General features: G+C 39.4%; 1 protein-coding gene across 3 annotated transcripts in view; it reads right to left on the bottom strand.

Annotated features, from left to right (window-relative positions):
- Positions 1-24,359, bottom strand: part of SSH2 (slingshot protein phosphatase 2) — a 251,644-nt gene that overhangs the window by 15,256 nt on the left and 212,029 nt on the right. For all 3 annotated transcript variants that reach the window (XM_087440691.1, XM_087440692.1, XM_014789731.2), the window contains 5 exons: positions 21,303-21,396; positions 21,057-21,185; positions 11,609-11,655; positions 7,320-7,466; positions 3,677-3,877 (listed from right to left, as the gene is read on the bottom strand). In XM_087440691.1, coding sequence (XP_087296817.1) covers positions 3,677-3,877; positions 7,320-7,466; positions 11,609-11,655; positions 21,057-21,185; positions 21,303-21,396 — 618 coding nt within the window. The remainder of the gene's footprint in view (positions 1-3,676; positions 3,878-7,319; positions 7,467-11,608; positions 11,656-21,056; positions 21,186-21,302; positions 21,397-24,359) is intronic.

Here is a 24,359-nt window from a genome sequence, read left to right as displayed (position 1 = left end):
GATCACAGACCCTAATGGCTGTATACCCAGGAGGCACTCTCACTCTTTTTCCTTACTGGCAGAGGCCTGATTTACTTTGGGTGTTCACTGTCCCATGGGTTCAGGGAATGTGGCACTTCCCTAGATCCAGAGGGTGAATGTGAATTTGTTTTAGCCAGTCCAGGAAATTCTATTTTCCTGGCCAGTGATTAGTTTTTAGGCATGCGACCCAGTCCTGGACCAATGAGTTCTACGGTGGGGAGTCTATTGGGGAGCTTCTGGGAACGGTCTTCTCCCTTTCTGAAATGCCCATTCATTCAGCCAGATGCTGTGGAATTTACATGTAGATGCCTAGAAATGTGGCAGACATCTGGCAATCATGAGGAAATGTGTTCAAGGATCAAGCCATTAACTAAGGAAGGTAGAGCACTGAAGTCCCTGATTACATCACTGAGCCATTACAGTCTACTTCTGTGATTTTTGTTACAAGAGATGTTAAATGGTCCAACTTTTTAAACTACCTATAGCTGGGTGTTGGGCTAGAGGTCTTCTCTTTGCCCCTGCAGATCCACTCTTCAGCTTTTCCACCCTGCTCTCTGCCCTAGAGGCTGATCTATGGACAACATCAACAGGCCTCCTTGTCTTCAAACTTCCATAGGGTTTGGCTAATGGGGAGCCCTAGCAGGAGACTGCAAGGAGGAGAGTGAAGGCAGCCCATTTATTCCCCTAGCTCCTTCCCACAGGGTCACTTCAGGCTGGATGTGTCCCTTGACTGAAGGTTATTGCTCCTCTCTGAAGGTACCTTTCTCTCCAGAAGTCTCCCTCCCTCTTTGGGCCTAAGAGCTATTATCAAACCAGCTCTGCAGATATAAGTCCCTTGATTGCACTACAACCCCACACCTTTGTACATAGTTACTTTATAAAACCCTCCTCAATCCTAACCTGAATATGCCGTTTCTTGTTGAGATCCTGATTGATGGGGGTATTCTATTACTTGCAGCTGAAAGCAGCCTATGTGATACCCCCAGTACTATATTCTAGTTCTTAAAACCCAGGAAACATCACAACACAGGAAATTCCAGGATCACTTCCCATTCCAGTTTCTAATGTAGTTAGTGTGTCTGTGGGTGGTGGGAGGCAGTGGTTGGAGGAAGGAGGAAGACATAAATGGCATATGCATATGTGTGTTTTCTGGGTAGCTACGGAGGAAGGAGATAACGAGAATTACATCTGAATAACCCTTAACAGTACATAACATACATTTATACACATTTTTATTGACAATAACCCTGTGAGGTAGGGCTCTTGATTTTCATTTTATAGATGGGGTCAGGTGAGGATCAGAATTGTAAAGCAACTTCTCAAAGCTGCAGCAAGGGGGTGAACCGGGATCAGAAACCAGATCTACTGACTCAAATTCTGTGGTTTTCTCACTCCCCAGGGCTTGCCCCTCCCTCCATGAATCAAGCACAGGAAGGCAGGATGGAACCGAAAGGGAAGAGGCAGGGTGATTTATGGGTTTATGCTGCCCTTCTTATTCTCATCTAAGATTTTTCTGAAATTCCTTTAACATCTAAGAAAAACCACATATGCTAAAAAAACCGAACCCAACAGCTTGCAGTAGCCTGGGATTCCAGAATAAATACTGAAATTGGCAGGACACATAGTATCCTTCCTCTCGATGGGTCACGTGAGGACACTGCCTAACATCCGTCATCATGTGTGTGTCTGGGAATATACAATATTTATGTCTCATCCAACCCTCAGATGCCTCTTTCTTGTGCCAAAAAGCACTGCTGTGTCCTACCTTCTGATCTAATCTAAAAATGTCATCAAAACCTGGCCGCAAGGACCCATAAATTCTTTTTAAGTGGAGGAGACTTGAGTATCCTCCCAGCCTTCTAAGAGAACGGCTCAGATGAAATTATGCCAAGAACTGAGTAAATGGGCGGGGTTTTTTTTAGTGGAAACCATAATGCTATGCTGTGGCTGCATTTTCACAATACTTCGGGGTGGGAGGTTGGTCCCTCTGCCTGGATAGGCTGGAAGGCTATTTAACATTTTGTTCAGGAGAAACACAGCCCAGATTCAAGGGTCAAGACCAAGTCATGGGACTCACTGGAGTCAAACTCCAGCACCAGCCCCAACCGCTTCTAGGCAGCTCTGCGTTCACTCTAACAAAACCTAGAACATGCCTACGTGGAAAAAACAAAGCAAAACCTAGCATTCTACAGAACTTCAGCACGTGGCATCTCAGGAAACTGATTCTTAAATCTCATTTAATATCTGAATCTTTTTCCCAAGAGCAGCTGATGGTGGTTTTCACCAAAGGGGTAATAAATAACATAGTGAAATTAATTACTCATTTTATAACCAATTACTAAATTATTGCTGAAACAGCTAGTTCTTATTGATATAGAAAGATGTTCAAGATCTAGAAGTGAGTAGACAGAGAAAGACAATACTGTATGGTATCACTTATATGTGGAATCTAAAAACGTCGAACTCAGAGAAACAGAATAGAACGGTGGTTACCAGGGGTGGGGGTTGGGGGAAATGGGGAGATACTGGTCGAAGGGTCTGAATTTCCAGTTATAAGATTGACAAGTTCTGGGGATCTAATGTACAGTATGGTGATTATAGCTAATAATACTGTATCATACACTTCAATGCTGCTAAGAGAGATCTTAAATGTTCTTACCACAAAAAAAGAAACGGTAATTACGTGAAGGGATGGAGGTTTTAGCTAATGCTATGGTGGTAACCAGCTTGCAATATATAAATGTATCAAATCAACACATTGTATACCTTAAATTTACACAATGTTATATGTCAATTATATCTCAATAAAGTTGGGGGGCAACTTTAGGAACAGTGATGGTTAAGTGTAGTGTAAGTGCCAATAAATGTTTCTACAGTTGAGAAAGAGAAAAAAAGACCTAGTATTGGGTGAAGAGGTAGGCTGAAAAGAGTCTCTGTGAAAAAATATCCATCAATATATGTGGTAAGAGTAAGACCTGGAGAAATAGGTAAGACAATGTCAACTGCTATCTATGGGTATTGAGTTTATAAATGATATTTCCCTTTGTAATTTTCTGCATTTTTACAAAGCATATATATAAAATTGAATTAAAGATTTTAAAAAAGAAAACAGCTATTTCTGGGAAGCACTTCATACGTCAAAGGGGTTATATATATCCCAATTCTGCTGATTTGCCACATGACCGAAATTACTGGAGGGGGCTCAGTGAAACGAAGCACTGAAAAAAATAATGCCCAAAGCAGCACAGGTACTCTTCTTTTTTTGAAAAGAATGGGCCAAAAACTTTCTAAAAATTTCAGCTACACTTCGCATTACCTTGGGAGCAATCAGTATCCATTTTGATAAGGCAGCCACATCTGGCCTTAGAAGATGTTGAGAAGCATTTATTAAAATCTGCACCTAGTTGAGAACTGAAATAAGGGAACAGTATTTCCACCCTTTAAGTATCTTTAGTTTAGATTAAATGCCTAATCTTCCGTGCTAATCTTAAATGCTTGTACTTGTTTTTTAAAAACTGGATTGATAGAGATTTCAATTTTCAAAATGTATCACACATCCAAACTAGGCTGAGAACTAGCTGCAGAGAAGAACATTTCACCTTGCCCTCGGGAGCATAAAGGAGGGAAAATCTGAGAAAGTCACTTAAGGATTCACCTGGCCAGCAAGATCCCCTGGTACTCTTCCAGTTGTCTCATGAAGCTGGGGTTGGGCTTGGTCACTGTTCGTCTTTCCTTCACGTAGTCATAGGCTCGGTCCAGATTCCAGCCATATTCTTTCATTGCATAGGCAATCACAGTAGAGGCTGAGCGACTCACTCCCATTTTGCAGTGCACAAGGCATTTAGATCCGTGTTTCCTAGTTTGGAGGATTGAGGTAAGGAGGAAAACACAATAGTGAGTACACTTTAAAAGCTAGGTTCTGGGCCGGCCCTGTGGCTTGGTGGTTAAGTGCGCGCGCTGCGATGCTGGTGGCCCGGGTTCGGATCCCGGGTGCGCATCGAGGCACCACTTCTCCGTTCATCCTGGGGCCGAGTCCCACATACAGCAACTAGAAGGATGTGCAGCTACAACATACAACTATCCACTGGGGCTTTGGGGGGAAAAAAATAAAATAAATAAAATCTTTAAAAAAAAAAAAAAAAAAAGCTAGGTTCTAAATGTTTCCAAGTCTCCTGTCCTGCCCTTCCATTTTCTTGCTATGCAATCCATCCTTAGTGCACTTGCGTACATCTATAATCATATGTGCGGGGAGGGCAGGCAATTCTAGTGTACTCAAATAATATTCAATGTTAATATTAAGCCTCTTTAATTCATTCAGCAAATATTTACGAGGCATTTTCCATGTGTAAGACAATGTGCAAGGTACTGGGATACAAAGATAAGCAACAGTTTTTCCCTAAAGGGTAGGATTCAGTGGGAGAAGCAGCCAATTAAGATTCAAAATGGTAACTGCAATGACTGTTGGTCACAGAGTGTAGAGGGAGAATTTTCAATTTAGAGACGGGACCTCATTTTGTATGTGGTTGGAGGCCAGTCCACTCAGCCCCAGGGGCATGTTTCATGGCTGGCATGCTCTTAGGTTACAGGTGTGGCCATGATTCATCTAATTTATCCAAATGTTCTGAGTTGCTTCCAGTTCAAGTTCCAGCAAGGGTTCTGTCCCTGGAGCAAAGCACAAACCAAATGAAACTAACCCTCCTCTTTACTTTTCACAACGCCACCACCTGTGTTCTGTCTAGGGACTGGCTATACAACCCGTGGAGTTGGATGGGACCATGCGAGGCACCATGTGGCTTTCTCAGTGAGGAGAGTGGAATGAATAAGTGCTAGTTTTGTTTTTTAATAGAGTGGAAGAAAGAGACACAAAGTTGGCAGAAAGTGACACTAAAAACCAAACAAAACCCCTCAGTCTTAACATGCCAGAGCTTATTACCTTGGCTATGAACATTACTCAGTTATGCTAATTCTGCTAATAACACAGTGTCTGGCACAGAGTAAGCCTTCAAATATTTGCTAAATGTATGAACAAACTTATTGAACTGCCGATTAGATCTGTCAGTTGTAAGCAGGAACATTTTAAAACCTGGAAAAAATAACAGTACTCTTATCACTAGTATACATGGGCTGGAATCCTTCCCAAGTGGCTATTCCAATAAATTAAAAAATGCACATGTCAGACGAACAAGAGAGATTTATTCATTCACTCATTCACTGTATTACAGTAGACAAGCTTCCTTCCAGAAGCTTATAATCCTTCTGCTGGAGATAGAGACACATGAAAGAGTTAAGCACCAGTGCAAGGAGGCATGAGGTGAAGTGCCAAAATGAGTGAGCTAGATAAGCTACAGGAATGCAGAGAGTGGTCTGGAATAATTGAAACAGTCTCGAAAGGAAGGTAAGATTAACCTCCTACCTGTCAATTAGATGCACAATTCTAGTGTCCTAATGTTGGCGTGGTGTGTGTCTCTGTGTGCTTAGATTATCCCAAATGACTAGGAAATACCTGTCTTGCTTACTGCACCATAGGGTTTTCATTTAAACAATGCACAGTGACTCAGATGGAAGTTCAGACATGTGCTCTATATCTTCCCATCAAGCTCTGACAACTATAATGCAGTAAATTTCAGGTCTATGCCTGCAGGCATGGAAGGTGCTCAAACTTGGACAATCCTAAGAAAAATACAATTAGGAAATCCACTCCCATGAAAACATTTCTTCATTTTGAACTGGGCTTTTTCAGTGGATGGCTTCTAACTCATGTAACGAAGGACCTGAGTCAGTTCTCACCTGATCCAATTTCACCTTTCAGGTTCAGCACCTTCATCCCACCCCCCAGCGCTGGATTGTCCAGATTAAGCCTGGTATCACATTAGGAATCCTAAACCCACTCATTTGTAGGTAGAATCTGGAATTCAGGGCCCTGATTAGGGTGAAACACATGAGGTACCCAGGGTGCCATTTAAGGAAGCACTCACTCTCAAATGCTGATCTACACTTGCAGGAGCCTGAGAGAGAGTGCCTGCTTAAATGTAACCTGGGCGCCTTGTGAGCCTTACCCTAATCCCAGCCCTGCTGCGACTATGGCCTCACCTTGAACTCTAGCCACTTAGGCTGTGACCCTGACAACTTGCCTCGTCTTTTCCAATACCCTTTCCTTAAGGAACTAGACTATTCCTAAATACTTGATGGACTCTGAAATGAGATACGATCTTAGATTCAAGTCTTATCTTCACCACTTGTTATTTAACCTCTCTGAATGTTATCTCTACAGTCTGTCCTCATCTGTACAGAAGGATGACAGTATATGCCTCTCTGGGTTTTGGAAAATATTATACGAGAGAATACATGTAAAGTACTTGGCACACAGTAAGCATGCCACGAATGGTATCATTATTGGGAATAATTTAATAACAGGCCTTGAGAATATAAAACACTCTTTCAGGTGCTGGCTAAAGACTGAAAGAACGGGCTCAAAGCTAGAGTATGGGGATTCAGGGTAACTAAGAGAAAGATTTCCTGACCATGAAGGTCTTTGAAGAGAGGTATGGAATCATACTTGAAGGAGGATTTTAAAAACAGAAGTGCTTCTCATCTGCTGGGAATGATTTGAACGTGGTCCCACCTGAAAGGGGAGTGTAGCCAACATGCTCATTTATGGTTCCTTCTATTGAAGGAATCAATAGGATTGGCAAGGAAATTCCCTGGGACTTAAAAAAATCAGTGTTGAGATATTAATACCAACCACTAAATTAATACTACTAAACAGTTTCACTAAAAGGACCAATTAAATTAAGGAAGACATCAACAGAAGGGCTAGAGAAAAATTTCACTATTTAGAGTATCATAAAAGTAAAGTAAAAGAATGCGAAAACATTTCCAAAGCTCACTATGCGTCTCTCCTTGTCTTCAGAGAGGATGACCCAGAATTCTACCTATCTGGAATAATTTCTACTATATAACTTTCAAATGTCCTCACTGGCAATTGAAGCATTTCATTCAGAATTTCCTCCTTCTCTCATTTCTATTTATTTTGCTGCAGCTTATTTTCTCTAATTTTGTGCTCAATGGAAATAGCCAACATGAGGTCATCTTCTTCCAGTGGCTTTATCTACTTAAAGGCAAAGTATTAAGTCACTAGTCATCTTTTCCCTAGGATTAAGAAATCTCAGTATCCATTTTTTCTTTACTTCCTTTTTCCTGAGTACCATCAGTAAGTTATCTACAGCTTTTAGGCCCCAGCCATGTGTGGTGCACAAGGAACAGTGGGGTCAGAATATGTGTGAGGGACCATTACTCACTTTGCTTTAGAGATGAATTTGTAAGTGTCATTCCAGTAGGCCAGGAGATCCGTTGCCTCTTCATCATATACCCGGATGTTATGATACTCAAAGACTCCTGGGAAGAAGTTATCTATCTCTCGAGTGACATTCAAGATATACCGCACCCTGTGAGGAAACCAAGGGAAAATACAGGCTCTACTACTCAGGCTAAATCCAATTCTCAGCACCGTTTTTCTTATTTAAAACTTGTTTACTCCCTAGGCTGAAATTAAATATTAAAATATTAAAGAAAGCTAAACAACTAAGAGGCTATACTTATTTAGCCCAGAAACTACATAACAGGGTCCTGGGCATACCTGGGCAACAGGGAGTTATTGAGAGAAAAGCTGTCTACCAAGTTCAACATCTAAATTCCACTTTCAGTGTACATATAGTTACACAATCTCATCTTTGATAGTCTTTTGAAAATATGCCTTGTATTTTACTGTAAAGAAGCAATCTAAGGCCCATGATCTAACAATTTCTCTTCAGTCACTAAAATTACCAGCAACATAATATATTCTTTGGAAGTCAATTGTATTAAATCAGACTCTCAAACATGTACCTCAAGAAAATTAAAAAAAACAGAAAAGGGAACAATTTCCTCCTATCTTTCTAAATGCCAGATTGTCGGATTTTGCTCTATTACTCTCTCTAAACTACATGGAAGGCAAATGAGGCCAGGGCTGGGAGGGTCAGAGGAAAGTTGGACTTAAAACTCTCTTAACTCTCTAGGCTGCATTCCTGGCTGCTATGGCAGCAGATGTGTCTGAGAGTTGTCCCACAGTGAGATGGTTGCAGAAAAGGGTTTCTGTATCAAAAAGTTCTTCTGCTCTCTCTCTCACTGAGCAATCTTAATAAATGCTTGGGCTTAATTTGCCAAAGGGTTACCTTTTCTCAGTGCTGTGTGGACTTAGACATCACAGGAGTTTACTCCAACAACACAACACAGACTCACTCATTTCTCTCTGCAGAAGCTGCTTCCTTCTCAGAATCACATGCGGAGTTCTACAAACCCAATCTCTGAAGACAGAGAAATGACTACAGAAAGGAAGAGCCATAGCTAACCAATTCTGTGGTGAAGGTAATTTTTCTGGGACATGATTTGAATCCGTTTTAACTTAGCATCAAAGTCCATTACTAGAAAGGATTTTTTCTTTTTAATTTAAAAAGCAAGCACATGCAACTGTGGAAAACAGTCAAGCAGTTCCCCAAAAGGTTAAACATAGAGTTACCATATGACCCAGCAATTTCTCTCCCAGGTATAAACCCAAGAGAAATGAAAGCATAAGTCCACCCAAAAATTTGTACATGAATGGTCACAGCAGTATTTATAATAGCCAAAAAGTGAAAATAACCTAAATGTCCATCAATTGACAAATGGATAAATAAAACGTGGTATATCCATACAATGGAATATTATTTGCCAATAAAAAATGAAGTACTAACACATGCTACAACGTTGACAAACCTTGAAAATACAAAGTTAAGTGAAAGAAACCATTCTTAAAAGACCACATATTGTATGATTCCATTTAAATGAAATGTCCAGAATAGGCAAATCTATAGAGACAGACAGATGATTAGTAGTTTCTAGGGGCTGGGGGAAGAAGGGAAATGGGAATGACTGCTGAAGGGTACAGGTTTTTTCGGGGGTTGAAAAGATGTTCTAACTTGATTGTTGTACAACTCTATGAATATACTAAAAACCACTGAAGTATACGTTTTAAATGGTTGAACTGTATGTGAATTTTATCTCAATAAAACTGTGAGAAAGAAAAGGCAACCATACTTCTCTTATTTTATTTAAAATAAAAACGAACAACCTCTCTCCTCCAATCCCATACTTCAATAATGGATTATGGCAGGACAGGGCTTCCCAGCCCTTTTCATTACAGAACTCTAGGCAGCCACTACCAATTGGAATTGGCACTCCTTGAAATTTCTTTGCTATCTCTATATGGAGTAGCACTTTACTTGGGTTTCTAAAGTCAGTAGATTGGTGAAAATGGCCTTATTGTCAAAATTGCACTTGAAAATCCCTTAAATCATTCAGAGAGAGCAGTACACATGTTTTGTGTACAGATCCCTGAACTGTAATTCTTTATCCACTAAAGTTTAAGAACGAGTGAATTTAAAGAACAAGATTTTGGGCCGGCCCTGTGGCTTAGCGGTTAAGTGTGCGCGCTCTGCTACTGGCGGCCCGGGTTTGGATCCCAGGTGCGCACCGACGCACCGCTTGTCCGGCCATGCTGAGGCTGCATCCCACATACAGCAACTAGAAGGATGTGCAACTATGACATACAGCTGTCTACTGGGGCTTTGGGGAAAAAAAAGGAGGAGGATTGACAATAGATGTTAGCTCAGAGCCGGTCCTCCTCAGCAAAAAGAGGAGGATTAGCATAGATGTTAGCTCAGGGCTGATCTTCCTCACACACACGCACACACACACACACACACAAAAAAAAACAACTCTAAAATAAAAAACAAGATTTACAAAGACGTCTGAGCATCCAACCATACTATTTTTTAAAAAGACAGATACATCTATCTGTGTTCTATAATTTAGCCTTATGAGTAGTAAATGAGATGAACAGCTCTCACCTCCAGCTGAGGTTCTAAGTCAAAGGTCTAAGTGTATGTATGCATGATGTGATTCCAACGCATTTGGCAAGCACCGCTATATCAAATCTCAGATTTCATATTAAACACTGTATCGAGGTTGTTCGTTTCCCGCAAGTCAAAGTCTGTCAATTTTTCTATCATTCCTTCACATTTACTGAGCACCCTTCTTGGTATTAAGCTCTGAGCTAGGTAGATATATGTTTTACACAAAACTAAGATACAGTCTCTGCTTTCAAGAACTGTAGATTCAATCCTTATCTATTTATATTTTCCAACTTCTATTTATTTTCATATCTTAAATTAAGTAACCAGATTTCCCCTCCTGGAACTCGTCGTATAATCATTTGGCTTAAGTCCTGATCCAAGTTCATTTTAGCAATTCTGACATACCTTCCTTCTGGGGGAAACGTAGGGAGTATGCATCTAATCATGTTAAAGATAACCAGAAGGCTGACTTGTAGCTGAGAAAACAGGCAGCCAGCAACCAGCCAGGCAGCCATCACTACCTCTGAGTCTCAGCAGGTCTTATCTCTGCCCACAATGAAGAATCAGTATGGCCAATTTCTAGAGATGATTTTCTCTTCTCTTATGGGAATGATTTCACCTCCCAAGGCCAAGTTCAATGAAAAATTTAGGCATTAGCTAAGAAGTAAAAAGGGAAGAATGGCAGCTTTTTTGCTTGCTGAATGTTCACTGTGGTCTCAACTCAATAACTATGCTGCTTAGGGGCACATTTCTTAATACAAGGTAGGTCTTCTTGTTCAATTTCAGAAGCTTGTCCATTTTACATTTATAACCTACTTAGTCTTCAAGCACCTTACTATAAAAGGAGAGGGACTGAGTCTTATTTATCTTTGGATCCCTAGCAGCTAGTATTATGCTTGGCCCACAGAAGATGCTTGATACATGTTGAATGAACAGCTCTGTGAACCCAACATATGCAGTTCTGTGTACTCTTACATAAAAATAGGAACCAAAGGCAAAACCATGGAGACAGTAAAAAGATCAGTGGTGCCAGGGGTTGGGGGTGGGGAGATATATGGGTGGAGAACAGAGGATTTTTAGGGCAGTGAAAATACTCTGTAGGATACCATAATGATGGATACATGTCATATATTTGTCCAAAGCCATAGAATGCACAACACCAAGAGGGAACTGTAATGTAAACTATGGACTTTGGGTGATTACAACTTGTCAATGTAGGTTCATCGACTGTAACAAATGTACCCCTCTGATGGGGATGTTGATAATGGAGGAGGCTGTCCAATGTGTAGGGGCAGGAATATATGGGAAATCTCTGTACCTTCCCCTCCATTTTGCTGTGAACCTTAAACTGCTCTAAAAAAACCCCAAAGTTAAGAAAAAGGAAGAAATAACTGTATTTGGTTTGAAACAGCACGAAAAGGCTTGCACATTTGTTTTTGAAAGCCTTTCCACTGAAATAGCTGATCTTTCTTGGAAAGTGGGGGGATGAAACAGTGGCAGACAAGCTGTTTTAATTTTTATTAGATTCCACCTGATTAGAATAAACTGGAAGCAACTCTTAAGCTTAAGGTTACTGATACCTCTCTGACTGGAAAATATAAAGATAAAACAGAGATATCTGTCACATGGGGTTGTCAGCAATTGCTCTGTGTACTTACCCTCGGTTCTGTAAATCCTCTAAATTAGAGGCATTCCATTCGGAGCCCTGTGGAAACAAAAAGACAAGGTTAGGGAGTATTAGCAAATCAACCAAATACAATACTTGAAAAGGAGACCTGTGGGGGAAGAAGCAGAGTTTCTAAAAAGAAGGCCAGTAACATTTATGGAGTTTCCTCTCCATGTGCCACATACTTCACATGTCATCACATTTAGTTTTCACAAATGATAGAGTAAGAAAGTTATCTTCATTTTTATAGATAAGAAAAACCCTCATAGAATTCAAATAATTTTCGCTCAAGATCACATCGCTGGAGAGGTGTCTGTGACCATCCTCTAATCTAAGTTAAATGTTGCCTGTTATTCGTGTTTATAGTACAGTAGTCCCCCCTTATCCACGGTTTCACCTACCCGTGGTCAACTGTGGTTTGAAAATATTAAATGATGGGGCCAGCCCGGTGGCGCAAGCGGTTGGGTGCGCACGTTCCGCTGCGGCGGCCCAGGGTTCGCCGGTTCAGATCCCGGGTGCGCACCGACGCACCGCTTGTTAAGCCATGCTGTGGCGGTGTTCCATATAAAGTAGAGGAAGATGGGCATGGATGTTAGCCCAGGGCCAGTCTTCCTCAGCAAAAAGAGGAGGATTGGCATTGGATGTTAGCTCAGGGCTGGTCCTCCTCACAAAAAAAAAAAAAGAAAATATTAAATGGAAAATTCCAGAAATAAACAATTCATAAGTTTTAAATTGTGCACCGTTCTGAGCAGTGTGATGAAATCTTGTGCCGTCTTGCCTGGCACATAAACCATCGCTTTGTCCAGTGTATCCTCTCTGTATAGGCTACCTGTCGTTAGTTAGTAGCCCTCTCGGTTATCAGATCAACTGCGCGGTATTGCAGTGCTTGTGTTCAAGCAATCCTTATTTTACTTAATAATGGCCCCAAAGTGCAAGATTAGTGAGGCTGGCAATTCGGATATGCCAAAGAGAAGCTGTAAAGTGCTTCCTTTAAGTGAAAAGGGGAAAATTCTCAACTTAGTGAGAAAAAAATTGCATGCTGAGGTTGCTAAGATCTACACTAAGAACAAATCCTCTATCCATGAAATTGTGAAGGAAAAAGAAATTGCTCGTTTTGCTGCCACACCTCAAATATGTATATATAGGAAGAAACATAGTATAGATAGGGTTCAGTACTATCTGTGGTTTCAGGCCTCCACTGGGGGTCTTGGAATGTATCCCTCATGGATAAGGGGAGACTCCTGTACTCTGACTTTTTTCAATAGCATGTATCACAATTTTTATTTGTATATTTACTTATGTGTTTATTTACTACCTTTTTCCTCTACTATAATAGACGGTTCTTGAGGGCAGGAACCAGGTCTCTTGTTGCATATAGAAACCCCTGCACAGTCCCTGGCACCTGGCAGGTCTTCAATAAACATTTGTTGAATGAACAAAGTGGCATTATTATGAATTAAACCTAGATTTAATTTCAAAATGCACACTCTTTCTAGTGTATTATGTTGCATCTAAGGAGTTGGGGGTGTAAAGTGTGTGCGCGTAGGGGGAGAGCGCGAAATAGTAGCTTCTGTCAAACAAATTAGGGAAACATGATATGCAAAATTTTAAAAAGGTGGGGTTCTGCAGATTATCCAGAAGATATGTCAGTTGTTAATATTTTGCCACATCTACTCTCTCTCTCCCCTTCCCTTTCTTTCAATATAAATCAAACTTTTTCCTCTGAACCTTCTGAAATTTGAACATCATGACACTTCACTTCAATACTAAATCATGTATTGTTTAAGAACAAGAATATTCTCCTATATAATTCCATGTTTAAAACTAAGAAAGATAACATTAATATGATAATAAATGAACACATCATCCATATTTGAATTTCAAAATTGCCCTCAAAATGTCCACTATATTTACTCAACCAAGGATCATACTTTGCATTTAGCTGCCATGTCTCTATCTCCTTTAACCTAGCACAGTCCACCCCCCTCCTTTATTTTGTCTTTCACGATACTGACATTTTTGCAGACTACAGGTCTGTAATCTTGGAAAACTCCCCACAATCTGGATTTGTCTGATGGTTTCCTGATGATTAGATTCAAGTCAAACATTCTTGGCAAGAATATTACAAGGGGGATGTTATGTACTTCCTACTGCATCAAATCATGAGGCACATAATCTCAGTTTGTCCTATTATTTGTCAGGCTGAATTTGAATTCTTGGTAGGTACCTTTGTGTCTGCCACATGCCTCTATTATAAAGGTTCCTTTACCATTAGTTAGTTATCTCTAGGTATTAGTAATCTTTGAAGCCATGCGAATATCCTGTTTCACTATGTTTCAGCATCAATTGCTGATCTTGCCGAAATCAATAATTTCACTGGAGGTTACAAAATGGTGATTTTCCAGTTCCATCATTCCTTTTGCATGTTAGCTGGCATTCTTCTGTAAGAGACTGTCACTTAATCAATCCTCCCACCCTTTATTTGAATGTCACTATGGACTCTTGAATTCTTTTTGTATTTAGTACATTATAATCCATTACTATCTTTTTTTTTTTTGGACACTCAAATTGTACCGAATTTGGCCAGTGGGAATCTCTTTAAGCAGGCTCCTTTTGATATGATCCCATTAGTCTTTCAGCACTTCTTTGCTTTCTGGTCCAAAAAGTTGTTTCAGATTCACTTTGTGAGTGGAATCAGCCATTTCCCCAAGGAGCCCTGGTTTCTTTTAGTGAAGAATGATATTTTGTAATCAAGATCTGGGCATCAATTAGGTACGCTCATAAATATTGGGTGTCACTGCTTCTAAAACTTTTTAGAGGACAGATCTAGGAAATATTTCTTTTTTTTTTTTTAAAGATTTTATTTATTTATTTATTTTCCCCCCAAAGCGCCAGTAGATAGTTGTATGTCATAGCTGCACATCCTTCTAGTTGCTGTATGTGGGACACGGCCTCAGCGTGGCCGGCGAAGCGGTGAGTTGATGCGCGCCCGGGATCCAAACCCGGGCCGCCAGCAGCGGAGCACACGAACTTAACCGCTAAGCTACAGGGCCGGCCCTAGGAAATATTTCTAAAGAAATATTGTGTTTACTCTGGTACCTCCAAATTCCAATTCAACACACAAGGTTCTTCCTTTCTTTCTTGTCCCTCCCTCATTATTTATATCTCCCTACTCCACAGTGAGAACCTTGGTTCCCAACAACTCACTTGCTCCACTTACAAAATAATTTCAACATTATTACACCAATACCACAACCAATAATATACCTATTAAGTTCAAATTTTATTTGCAATTCTTTTCTTCCTTATTATATTTCATTAAGGAGTGCAATAAAGAGTATTATGCTTAAAAGTTATTTGAATTAATTTCTTTTTGTGAGGTTATCAACTTAATATACATTTGGGTTTGTTTATCCTGTTTGTATTCAATTTTAGGGTGCGCTTTTTCCATTTGATTTTTTTGAATATGCAAAACTTTTACAAGGTTGAAAGTCAAAAGTTTACTAAAAAGTAAATTCGAAGTCTCATTCTCACTCCTATCTCTTCAATGCCCATAGGTAATCATTTTCATTAGTTTCTGGCTTGTTGTACCTATGTTCTATTTCAAAAAAAATATAAGCAGATATACATTTATAATCACTTCTTACACAACAGTGGTATACTACATATACTTTTTTTGTTCCTTGCTTTCTTCACTTTACAACATATCTTCAAAACCATTCCATATCACAGTTCATAGAGATCTTCCTTGTTCTTTCTTACATCTGCATAGTACTTCATTGGGTAGTGATATAATAATTTATTCAACTAGCTTCCTATGAATGATTATTCCTATTTGTGGAAGCAAGATTGCTGCGGGTCAAGGGTAAATGCATAGTTTTGTTAGACATTGCTAAATTCCCCTCTGTAGAGGCTGAAACAATTCTGCATTTCCACCAGCAATGTAGGAGAGTGCCACTTTCCCCACAGCCTTGCCAACAAAATGTGTGGTTAAGCTTTTGAATTTTTGCCAATCTGATAGGTATGAAATGTTATCTCAGTATAATTTCAATTTGCATTTCTCTTAAGAGTAAAAGTGAACAACTTTTTAATGTTTCAGGTCCATTTTCTATCTTTGAGCTATCTGTTCCCATCTTTTGAAAAGGCAAACATTTAAAAATAAGAATTTACCTATTTCAGAATTATGAATTAAATGGAATTGAGCATTAGAAGACTTGGGTTCAAGCCCCAACTCCCCTTCCTACTGTGGGGTATTGGGCAAACTACTTAACCTCTCTGTCTTCACTTTCTTTATCTGTAAAATGGAACATTCTTCCCACCCTAGTTTTATAGATATCTATGGCTACCTTCCCCTCGACTTACAAACATAACGTTTCTCCCAATCCTTCCTGCCATGTGAGAATACAAAGAGAAGTCTGTGACCCATAAGAGGGCCCTCACCCGACCATGCAGGCACCCTGATCTCAGACTTCTAGCCTTCAGAACTGTAAGAAATAAATTTCTGTAGTTTACAAGCCAAAAACAAACAAACAAACAAACAAAACAACAGTTTCTCCCATATTAAAATGGAAAAACCCTCTCTCCATCCTGAATCCTCCTCTAGACATCGTCCTTTTTCTCTTCCCTTCATAGACAGGATTCACAGAAATATAATCTACTTACTTTCTCTAATTCCTCATTTCCCAAGTCTCAACCCATAACACTGTGGCTCCTGCCCTCATCACTCTTGTTGCTGTTATCAATGACTTCTTCTAATTGTCTAATGCAGGGGTCACCTTTGTATCCTTATTCCATTGGCCTTCTATGAGTATCTATCTGATATAGTTCATCACTCTCTTTTTATGGAACTAGGTCAGACTGCAGAAATATCTAGCCTCATACTTGGCACACTAAAGAGGATCAACAAAGGTTTGCTGAATGAATGATCAAGTGAGATAAGTAAATGAAGCACTTTGAAAATTGTTAAGTGTTATGCAAGCACCATCACCGTATTACAAGTGATCTGTAATTTGGCCGTTGAACTGGGAGATCTCAAGGGTATTGTGTTGAAGTTCCATTTAGGAAAAGGTCAATAAGCGATGGACAACTGATCTTTTCTACAGACCAGGGCTCAGCCGACTTGCTTTCAAAAAACATGGGAGGTTCTGAAGGCTCTGTGCTCAACCTTAGAAAACTAGCTCCCACACCAAAGAAAAAGGCAAGAACTACAAAGGACTTCAAGGGGACAGAAGCCAAGCAATAAGGGTTGAGTGGCTAAACTGGAGCCAGGGAAATGTGACCACCTCATTTCTTAATTTAGAAATCTAAATCCTCTGCGGAACTCTGTCCATCTAGTTGGAAATAACCCTGACGTGATGGGAAAAGTCTATGATTTTCAACTACCTGTCCACAGAAAATTCAGTCTGACAATCTGAAATGATACATATCCAGAAACAAAATAAACTAAATGCATTGGCTACTGACTCAGTGAAGCCCATATAAAGTGACTTGGGCTGTGGTTAGGGCTGCTTCAGGTTCAACCTGAAAGAAAGAACTGGAGTCAACGTGGTGTAAATATTTTTCTGCCCTCAATACAAATGCCAGGCATATTAGTCCCCTGGGGCCCTCCACAGACTCGTTCTTTTTTTTTTTCCCATGCTTCTCAGGCTTACAGTCACATAATTCCATGGAGGTTTTCACTATGTTCTATGTAATTATGCAAAGCATATTCTAATTTTACTGAAGTGTAAAATGAAATCTTGGGACTAAAATACATTTTTAAGTAAGTTTATTTCCATCTTGCACTCTGGTTTCCCTACACTGCACCCTGGCCAAAGATCCAAGTGATTGATTTCTTTTCAAAAGTTATCCTTAGGAAATAGCCTTGTTGGAGTCCAAATGTTTCAAGCAAAATAGAAGAGGAGAGCACATTTATGGCAAATAGGAAGGACTGTATTAGGGGTTCTGCTAAAATCAATACAACTTGACATAATCTCCAAGGACTGGTATCCCTGTTCATATCTTCCTCCTCATACCATACCTATAGCCTCAATGCTGTGAGCCACGTTACTGTGGCAATCAGGCACAAGACCTCTATTAACTTCTTCTGAGTCTGCGCTACACATCTCCAGTTGAGGGACAAAAATCATGAATATGATTAAAATAACCCATTTGATTACTATCTCATCTATTCACATATCCTCCACTTCTCTGTACCTACAGTAAAAGTAACCACTAATTTGAGTCTTAATTTTTCTTTGACAATGAAACACTACTCTAAAAGGACTTATAATGTCAAATCTTAAAAAAGATAGCAATCAGCACTAAAATTTGACTACTTTTTTATTCATGAATAAAATTATTGGTTGTGTCCAATATTCCTGTGTTTCCCTTAACTAAGAAAGCTGCTTGCCTTTCTGCAAAGGGTCTCTGTTCATATCTAGCTTCTTCACAGCCAAATCAGATGGCCTCCAAGAGAGCTGCTGATATTGAGATTTGGTTGGGTAAAGGATTCCAGCTCAGAGAAGTGGTACACTCTTAAGGGCGTGGAAGAACTTCTTTTTCTGGAAATACCTTGGCTTCTAACCAATCGATCCTCTCTTCTTGTTGCAGATTTTCTTTAAACTATGCTCTACACTGTTCTTCTCCATACCAGCTGGATACCTTTCCAAATAAACATCTCTGTGCAGTGCATTGCAGAGCTGAGCATTCTCCCAAAGGGAGGGGGGAATTCTGCTGCCTCCCTTCACACAATCTGCTTGTGCTCCAGGCATGGCAGCTACGTACAAGATGAAACGATTTTACAGAAAATTAACACCACCACTTGTAGCTTAGATAAGACATCTTTTTCCGTGTCAATTGGTGGGAAATCCAGCAGAGCACAGACTCACTGGAGAAGAGATAGGGTTTTGGACACAGGATATGGTGGTGCAAACAAAGGGAGGAAGTCATCAAGGAAGAAGTACAATAAGATGTTTAGACAACCTGTTCTTGCACTTATTTTGTTGGACAAGAGTTAAATTTCAGGATTCTCCAGTTTCAAAGTTTTTTCTGAATAAGAAAAATATTCACAATGGAAAGAACATGTCCATTCTCTAGAAAATAGAATTATATCTGAAGCTGAATAAATTTTCCTTTTTTCAAAAATATGTGCGTAGATACATTCTTAAAAAGTAAAAAAGACTGGAAGGCAATATTATATAACAAAAGATAATAGTGCTTATCTTTCTTGGTGATGATTAAATGTTAATTATTTTCTTCTAAAACTAAGTTTTCTACAATGAATATAAATTATTATCATTACTATTATTTTTTTGTGAGGAAGATCAGCCCTGAGCTAACATCCATGCTAATCCTCCTCTTTTTTTGCTGAGGAAGACCGGCTCTGAGCTAACATCTATTGCCAATCCTCCTCCTTTTTTTTCCCCCAAAGCCCCAGTAGACAGTTGTACATCATAGTTGCACATCCTTCTAGTTGCTGTATGTGGGACTCGGCCTCAGCATGGCCAGAGAAGTGATGCGTTTGGTGCGCACCCGGGATCTGAATCAGGGCCGCCAGCAGCGGAGCACGCGCACTTAACCGCCAAGCCACGGGGCAGGCCCTAAATTATTTTTGAAATAAGAAAAAAAACCAAAATAGAAGAATATGCCAGTAATTATGAAATAATAGGATGAATCTATTGGTACAAATGCTCAAATGCATTTGTAGTTGATTACGGACTGTAATATGGGGAGAACAGGCTTGTTCTTTCTGCTTAGAGTACTATTAAAATTTGTTTATAAATATACCATTGAGGAGAGGGTAAGGAGAAGGTAGTTTTTGAGACGGTGGCATCAGAGACACAGGGAAGTATGCCTGAAATTAAGCAGGCTGACCAGTCAGATATTGACTGTATTTGATATTCATTGTGTCTACATCCTTTTAGGTATTAAAATCCAAGCTCAATGGGAAAGTGACTTTCCAGTTTACAGCTTTGGTTACTTTCTAACACGAGCTATTTTTGGCTACAGGCACTTGCCCTTCATAAGAATTAGTCATGTTACATGGAGACTGTTGGGGGCAGGGTCCATTTGAATGAGTGACTCATAAGTTTTCTACAGCTATTACAAAAATTCTTTCCAACAACACAAGAACAGAGAATACTTGAACCCTCATGGAAGTATACACAAAACACAACAAAGCCAGGTGCTTTACAAATGGAAAAGTCATTGACAACTCTGCAGTATGATCTACATCCATCCAGAAATGGCAACACGCATTGGTCAAAGTTAAAGTAATGAAAAAAATATTTCCTTCCAGCTCACAGCTTTTCGTGAGTAATTTCATAGCTATATACCACTATGAATCACTCTACAAGCACACATACTCTAGAGTGTCAAGAAGTTAATTCAGGGCACAAGCCTTTAATGGCACAAAGGCTGATTGCCTGGTGAAATAAACTCTGGAATATTCAGGGTGAGGTGATCCAGTTTAGTCAGTTCCAGTGCATTTATTCCTCTTCTCTCCTGTTTCTCAGCTGCTAATCATTTCACACTTCACAAATGTCCTTACCAGAGAAAGGAAGTGAAATTCAAACCAATCAATTTAGTTCCTTGTTAGCATTTCTGATCAAAGTGTGTGGGAAGTGAAAACCAAAATGAGGTTTTGGTGTTTCCCACTGATTTTAATTATCCTTGTCAACTTTGTTCCCACTACCATGTACAGATGAAAACTAGAACTCTTTAACACTTGGGAGGAAAATGGGTTTTAGGATTTTAGCTTTCCTAATCCATCTGTCAGAGAGGTCTCCTGGGGCTAATTAACAGGTCACTGAATGTTTAGGAACCATGAAGAACAATTTTAAGTCACTGAATTTTTGGTAATCACAAAAGTATTCAGGGGACTCAAAATGTAGCTACAAGGTTCCAAATGTTTAAAAGTCCAATAGCCTCTCAGTTATAAGTGGTTCCCACCTGCTCTGCTCAGACATATCAGACCTTAGACACATTTGGCAGATCTGAAATACTGACCTCAAAGGATCATTCTATTTGGATACACTGTATAAAAGTATTGTGGACTGGTCTGTTTTTGACTTTGACTATTATGAAGAACAGATGAGATATTTAACAACCGATGGGGAAAAAAGGCCTGATTTGTAGCATTTGCCAATTTCCTTGGAACAAAGTTTCCCACCATAGTCCATTTTAATCCACCAGCTTGATATCTCTGAATGATGAATTGGGAAGAGATGAGCAGAAGCACACCATTATATAACATTTCCACTATACAATAGATGTGAATGATCTTAAGAGCACAGATAATAGTAAAATAATCAGGAAGTGATGAAGTTTGACTATTTATTAAACTTTTGTTTTTAATGTAAGTTACATTTTATTTAAATATAATAAAATTTAACAACTGCCCCCCATGAGTTGGTATGGACTGGCTTCAGCACACCACTTCATGTGGCCCTAAGACTTACCAAGAACACGTGCTCAAATATCTGCGTAGGACTATCCATCTGACCAAGGATCACTATCATTTCATTATCTATAAATTCCTTGAATTCTCGCAAGTTGCACACCATTTGCATTTCCAACTCCGTTCGTATCTGTAACAAAGATGACATATTGTACTAATCTCTGTAAAGTCCCTCTATACTTTCAATCACTCACCATTTCTAGCCCCCCAGCTAGCCTTGGAACAATGAAGACTTAAGGTCCCTTACCTCTTTGGATGTAATATTCTCCAAATCCTTCTGCATCATAATTTCCCTTAATTTGGTTTTAATTAGCCTTTCTGTTCGCTCACGTTCAGTTGGTCTGAGAAGAGAGAAATGGTGATTTTTCTTTTTTTTTTTTAACCTCTTTTTTTTTAAAATTTTATTTATTTTTTTTCCCCCAAAGCCCCAGTAGATAGTTGTACATCATAGTTGCACATCCTTCTAGTTGCTGTATGTGGGATGCGGCCTCAGCATGGCCAGAGAAACGGTGCGTCGGTGCGCACCCGGGACCCGAACCCGGGCCGCCAGCAGCGGAGCGCGCACACTTAACCGCCAAGCCACGGGGCCGGCCCGGTGATTTTTCTCAGGCAGAAATTTGACTAAGTTAATGAATGTGCCATTTGATTATGTTTCCAAATTGGCAGGCCTCCTCTCCATTACCCTAAAATTTATCTTCTGGAGGTGTGATAAAAAGAAAATTATTTTTACAAAGTTTCTTTTCAGAATGTATAGAATGTAAACATGTAGAAATTATTACTTGAAGAGGTTGTACATGTCTAAAAGCCCTAAAATATATCCATGTATATAGATCCATGAAGAAGCAAAAACAAACAGGCTACAGTGAGTGAAATACTTTAATGAATGACCATATTCATACTTTCCCATCAAGTATCCGAGTACCAATTAGTACCAATTGCTGAGCGAGAATACTAAGCTGGGTAGACCAGTGGTGTGACCCACCATGGAACTGAGTCTTCTGTAGCTTAAAATGCCACCTAACGCTAATCATTTATTCCTATGGTTTTAGAAAACAGGAAAAAGGGAAGAGTGATTTCTGTCTTCTTCGATGAGGCAAATTCTCTTCCAAAATGGGTCTCAAGGATGAACTACTCAGAGTATACTTCCATCCAAAATGCTTTCTTTTTCACAAAAGCTCTCACAGTAACTGTGAAATTGTTATCCCCATTTTACAGATATAGGAAATAAACAGATGAAAGGTTAAATGACATGTCAATGATCACATACACTGGCAGGAGAACTAGAACTCTCAGCCTAGCCTAACACTCTACCTGCAGGATTATGTTGCTTCCTTTAGTCTTCTGACTCTCTTAAAAATAAAATTACCCTTGGAACTTGAACATGAAATCAAACTAGGAAGCCGACTATCCACTTACTAGAAAAGTATTGGTCCAGTGTAACTGGATGCTTCTCTCTAAAGCATTATTTCATATTATGCAGAATTTGAGTGAGGCAGACAGCACTTTCTGTCTCATCTTTCCCTCCTACCTACTCAAGAAAGGTATCTGCTCTGTACCTCCTTATTTGGAGATGGAAATTGACTAAGCCTTCAGGCATCCTGCCTGCCCTTGCTGCCTACAGCTTTATCACTGGCTGCAAAAATAGTTTCAGTAATCTCTAAAGATGGATGCTCTCACCCCACAACCTTGGGGCTCCCCACTGCTTGGGCTCTTAGTTTCTCATACCCATGCAGAATACAGCTAATACCTGTGACATTTCCCTGTCAATCAGCCAAGGCATCCCTGTCTTGACTAGGATTAAAATTCTTAACCATGCCTAGGGTTATGGCAGAAAGTTATACATTTGGTAATGTATAGAAAGATAGCTAATGGTAGAAAGTGATACATTTCAGTCTTCTGTTAAAAAGAAATAATGGTAAAACCAAATTTTACCACCTGTGTGCATGGGTTAGATTCCCTAGTTGAGCAATCTTTCTCCCAATCCTTCACACTTGTTTGAGGCAGAGTGGTTTGAGAGCAGACACATCCGGGTTTTAATCCCAGCCCTGCTACTTACCAGTGGTGTGACCTTGAACAAATTCCTTCCCTTCTCTGAGTCTCTGTTTCTTTTTCTATAAAATGAGGACAGTAATAATATCTGCCTCATGAAGTTCTTATGATGATAAAATGACATACCACGTATGAAGTGCTTGGCACAGCATTTGACACACACCAGAGGCATCATACATATATGTTCCCTTCTCCCCCTTCTTTGGATTTCAAAATATAAACTTTATTCACAATAGAGCACTTAAGTCCATTTTAGCACACATTCTTTCCCTATTCTTAGCATTCTTTTTTAGGCTTTTCTAGTCAACTTAGTAAAGAGGAGGTAATAGAAAAGGCATTAAAACACAAACATACTTTCTCCCTTGATTTCACTAGAGAAAAACTTGGAAAATACAAAAAAACACAAAGAAAATAAAAATCACTGAAAATCTATCAGAGATAATCATTAATACTCTGACCTACAGCTTTCAGACTCTTTTTCTATGAACAGACATTTGTTTATTAAATATACCTGAAAATTTGGGTTATATTGTACATACTAAGAACTAACATTTGATGAGCCTCTACCACGTGCCAGGGATTACATTTTACATTTCTTTTTCCTTGGGGATATAGAGCGATTGTGGACAATTTCATTTTCTCTTTTCTTTTGGCTGTAATTTCCAAATTTTATCTAACAAAATTTTTTAAAAATGAGACGGGTTTTCTCTCTCTCATGTAAGTCTGGTTCAGAATGTCCATTTTTGAGCTAGATGAGATATCCATTCCTCTGATACCCATCAACCAGCTGTAAAGCATGAAATCAATAACATTTCCCAAGATTCTGAAAGCCAGACTAATCCTTATCTTTTTAGTTACTGTAGGATCTTGAAAGGACTAGAACTACCAGTACCAATTGGTCCTAGAACCAATAACAACCTATGCAAAAAGCTTCTACTGCCTTTTTGACTATTCCATTCACAGAATTCTTGGAAATTACACCTTTTCTAGTAAAAAGCATTTATTACACTATTATCTAAATTAAGCCTTTTTTTTAATTGAGGCAACATTGGTTTATAAGATTGTATAGATTTCCAGTGAACATCATTATAATTCGACTTCTGTATACACTACATTTTGTTCACCACCAAAAGTCTAGTTTCCATCCGTCATCATAAATTAAGCCTTTTTAAAAAAAAATCATGAACTGTTTTGGACTTTAGGACTCCAAAGGTGAAGGTACGTAAGGTCACATAGTAAGTAGCCACTCTTCTTT

The sequence above is a fragment of the Ceratotherium simum genome, chromosome 16 (assembly GCF_057802395.1).
Source record: "Ceratotherium simum simum isolate JZ-2026a chromosome 16, ASM5780239v1, whole genome shotgun sequence".
Classification (NCBI taxonomy): Eukaryota; Metazoa; Chordata; class Mammalia; order Perissodactyla; family Rhinocerotidae; genus Ceratotherium; species Ceratotherium simum.
The sequence above is the reverse complement of the archived record's forward strand: the minus strand, read 5'-3'. Positions and strand labels throughout refer to the sequence as shown.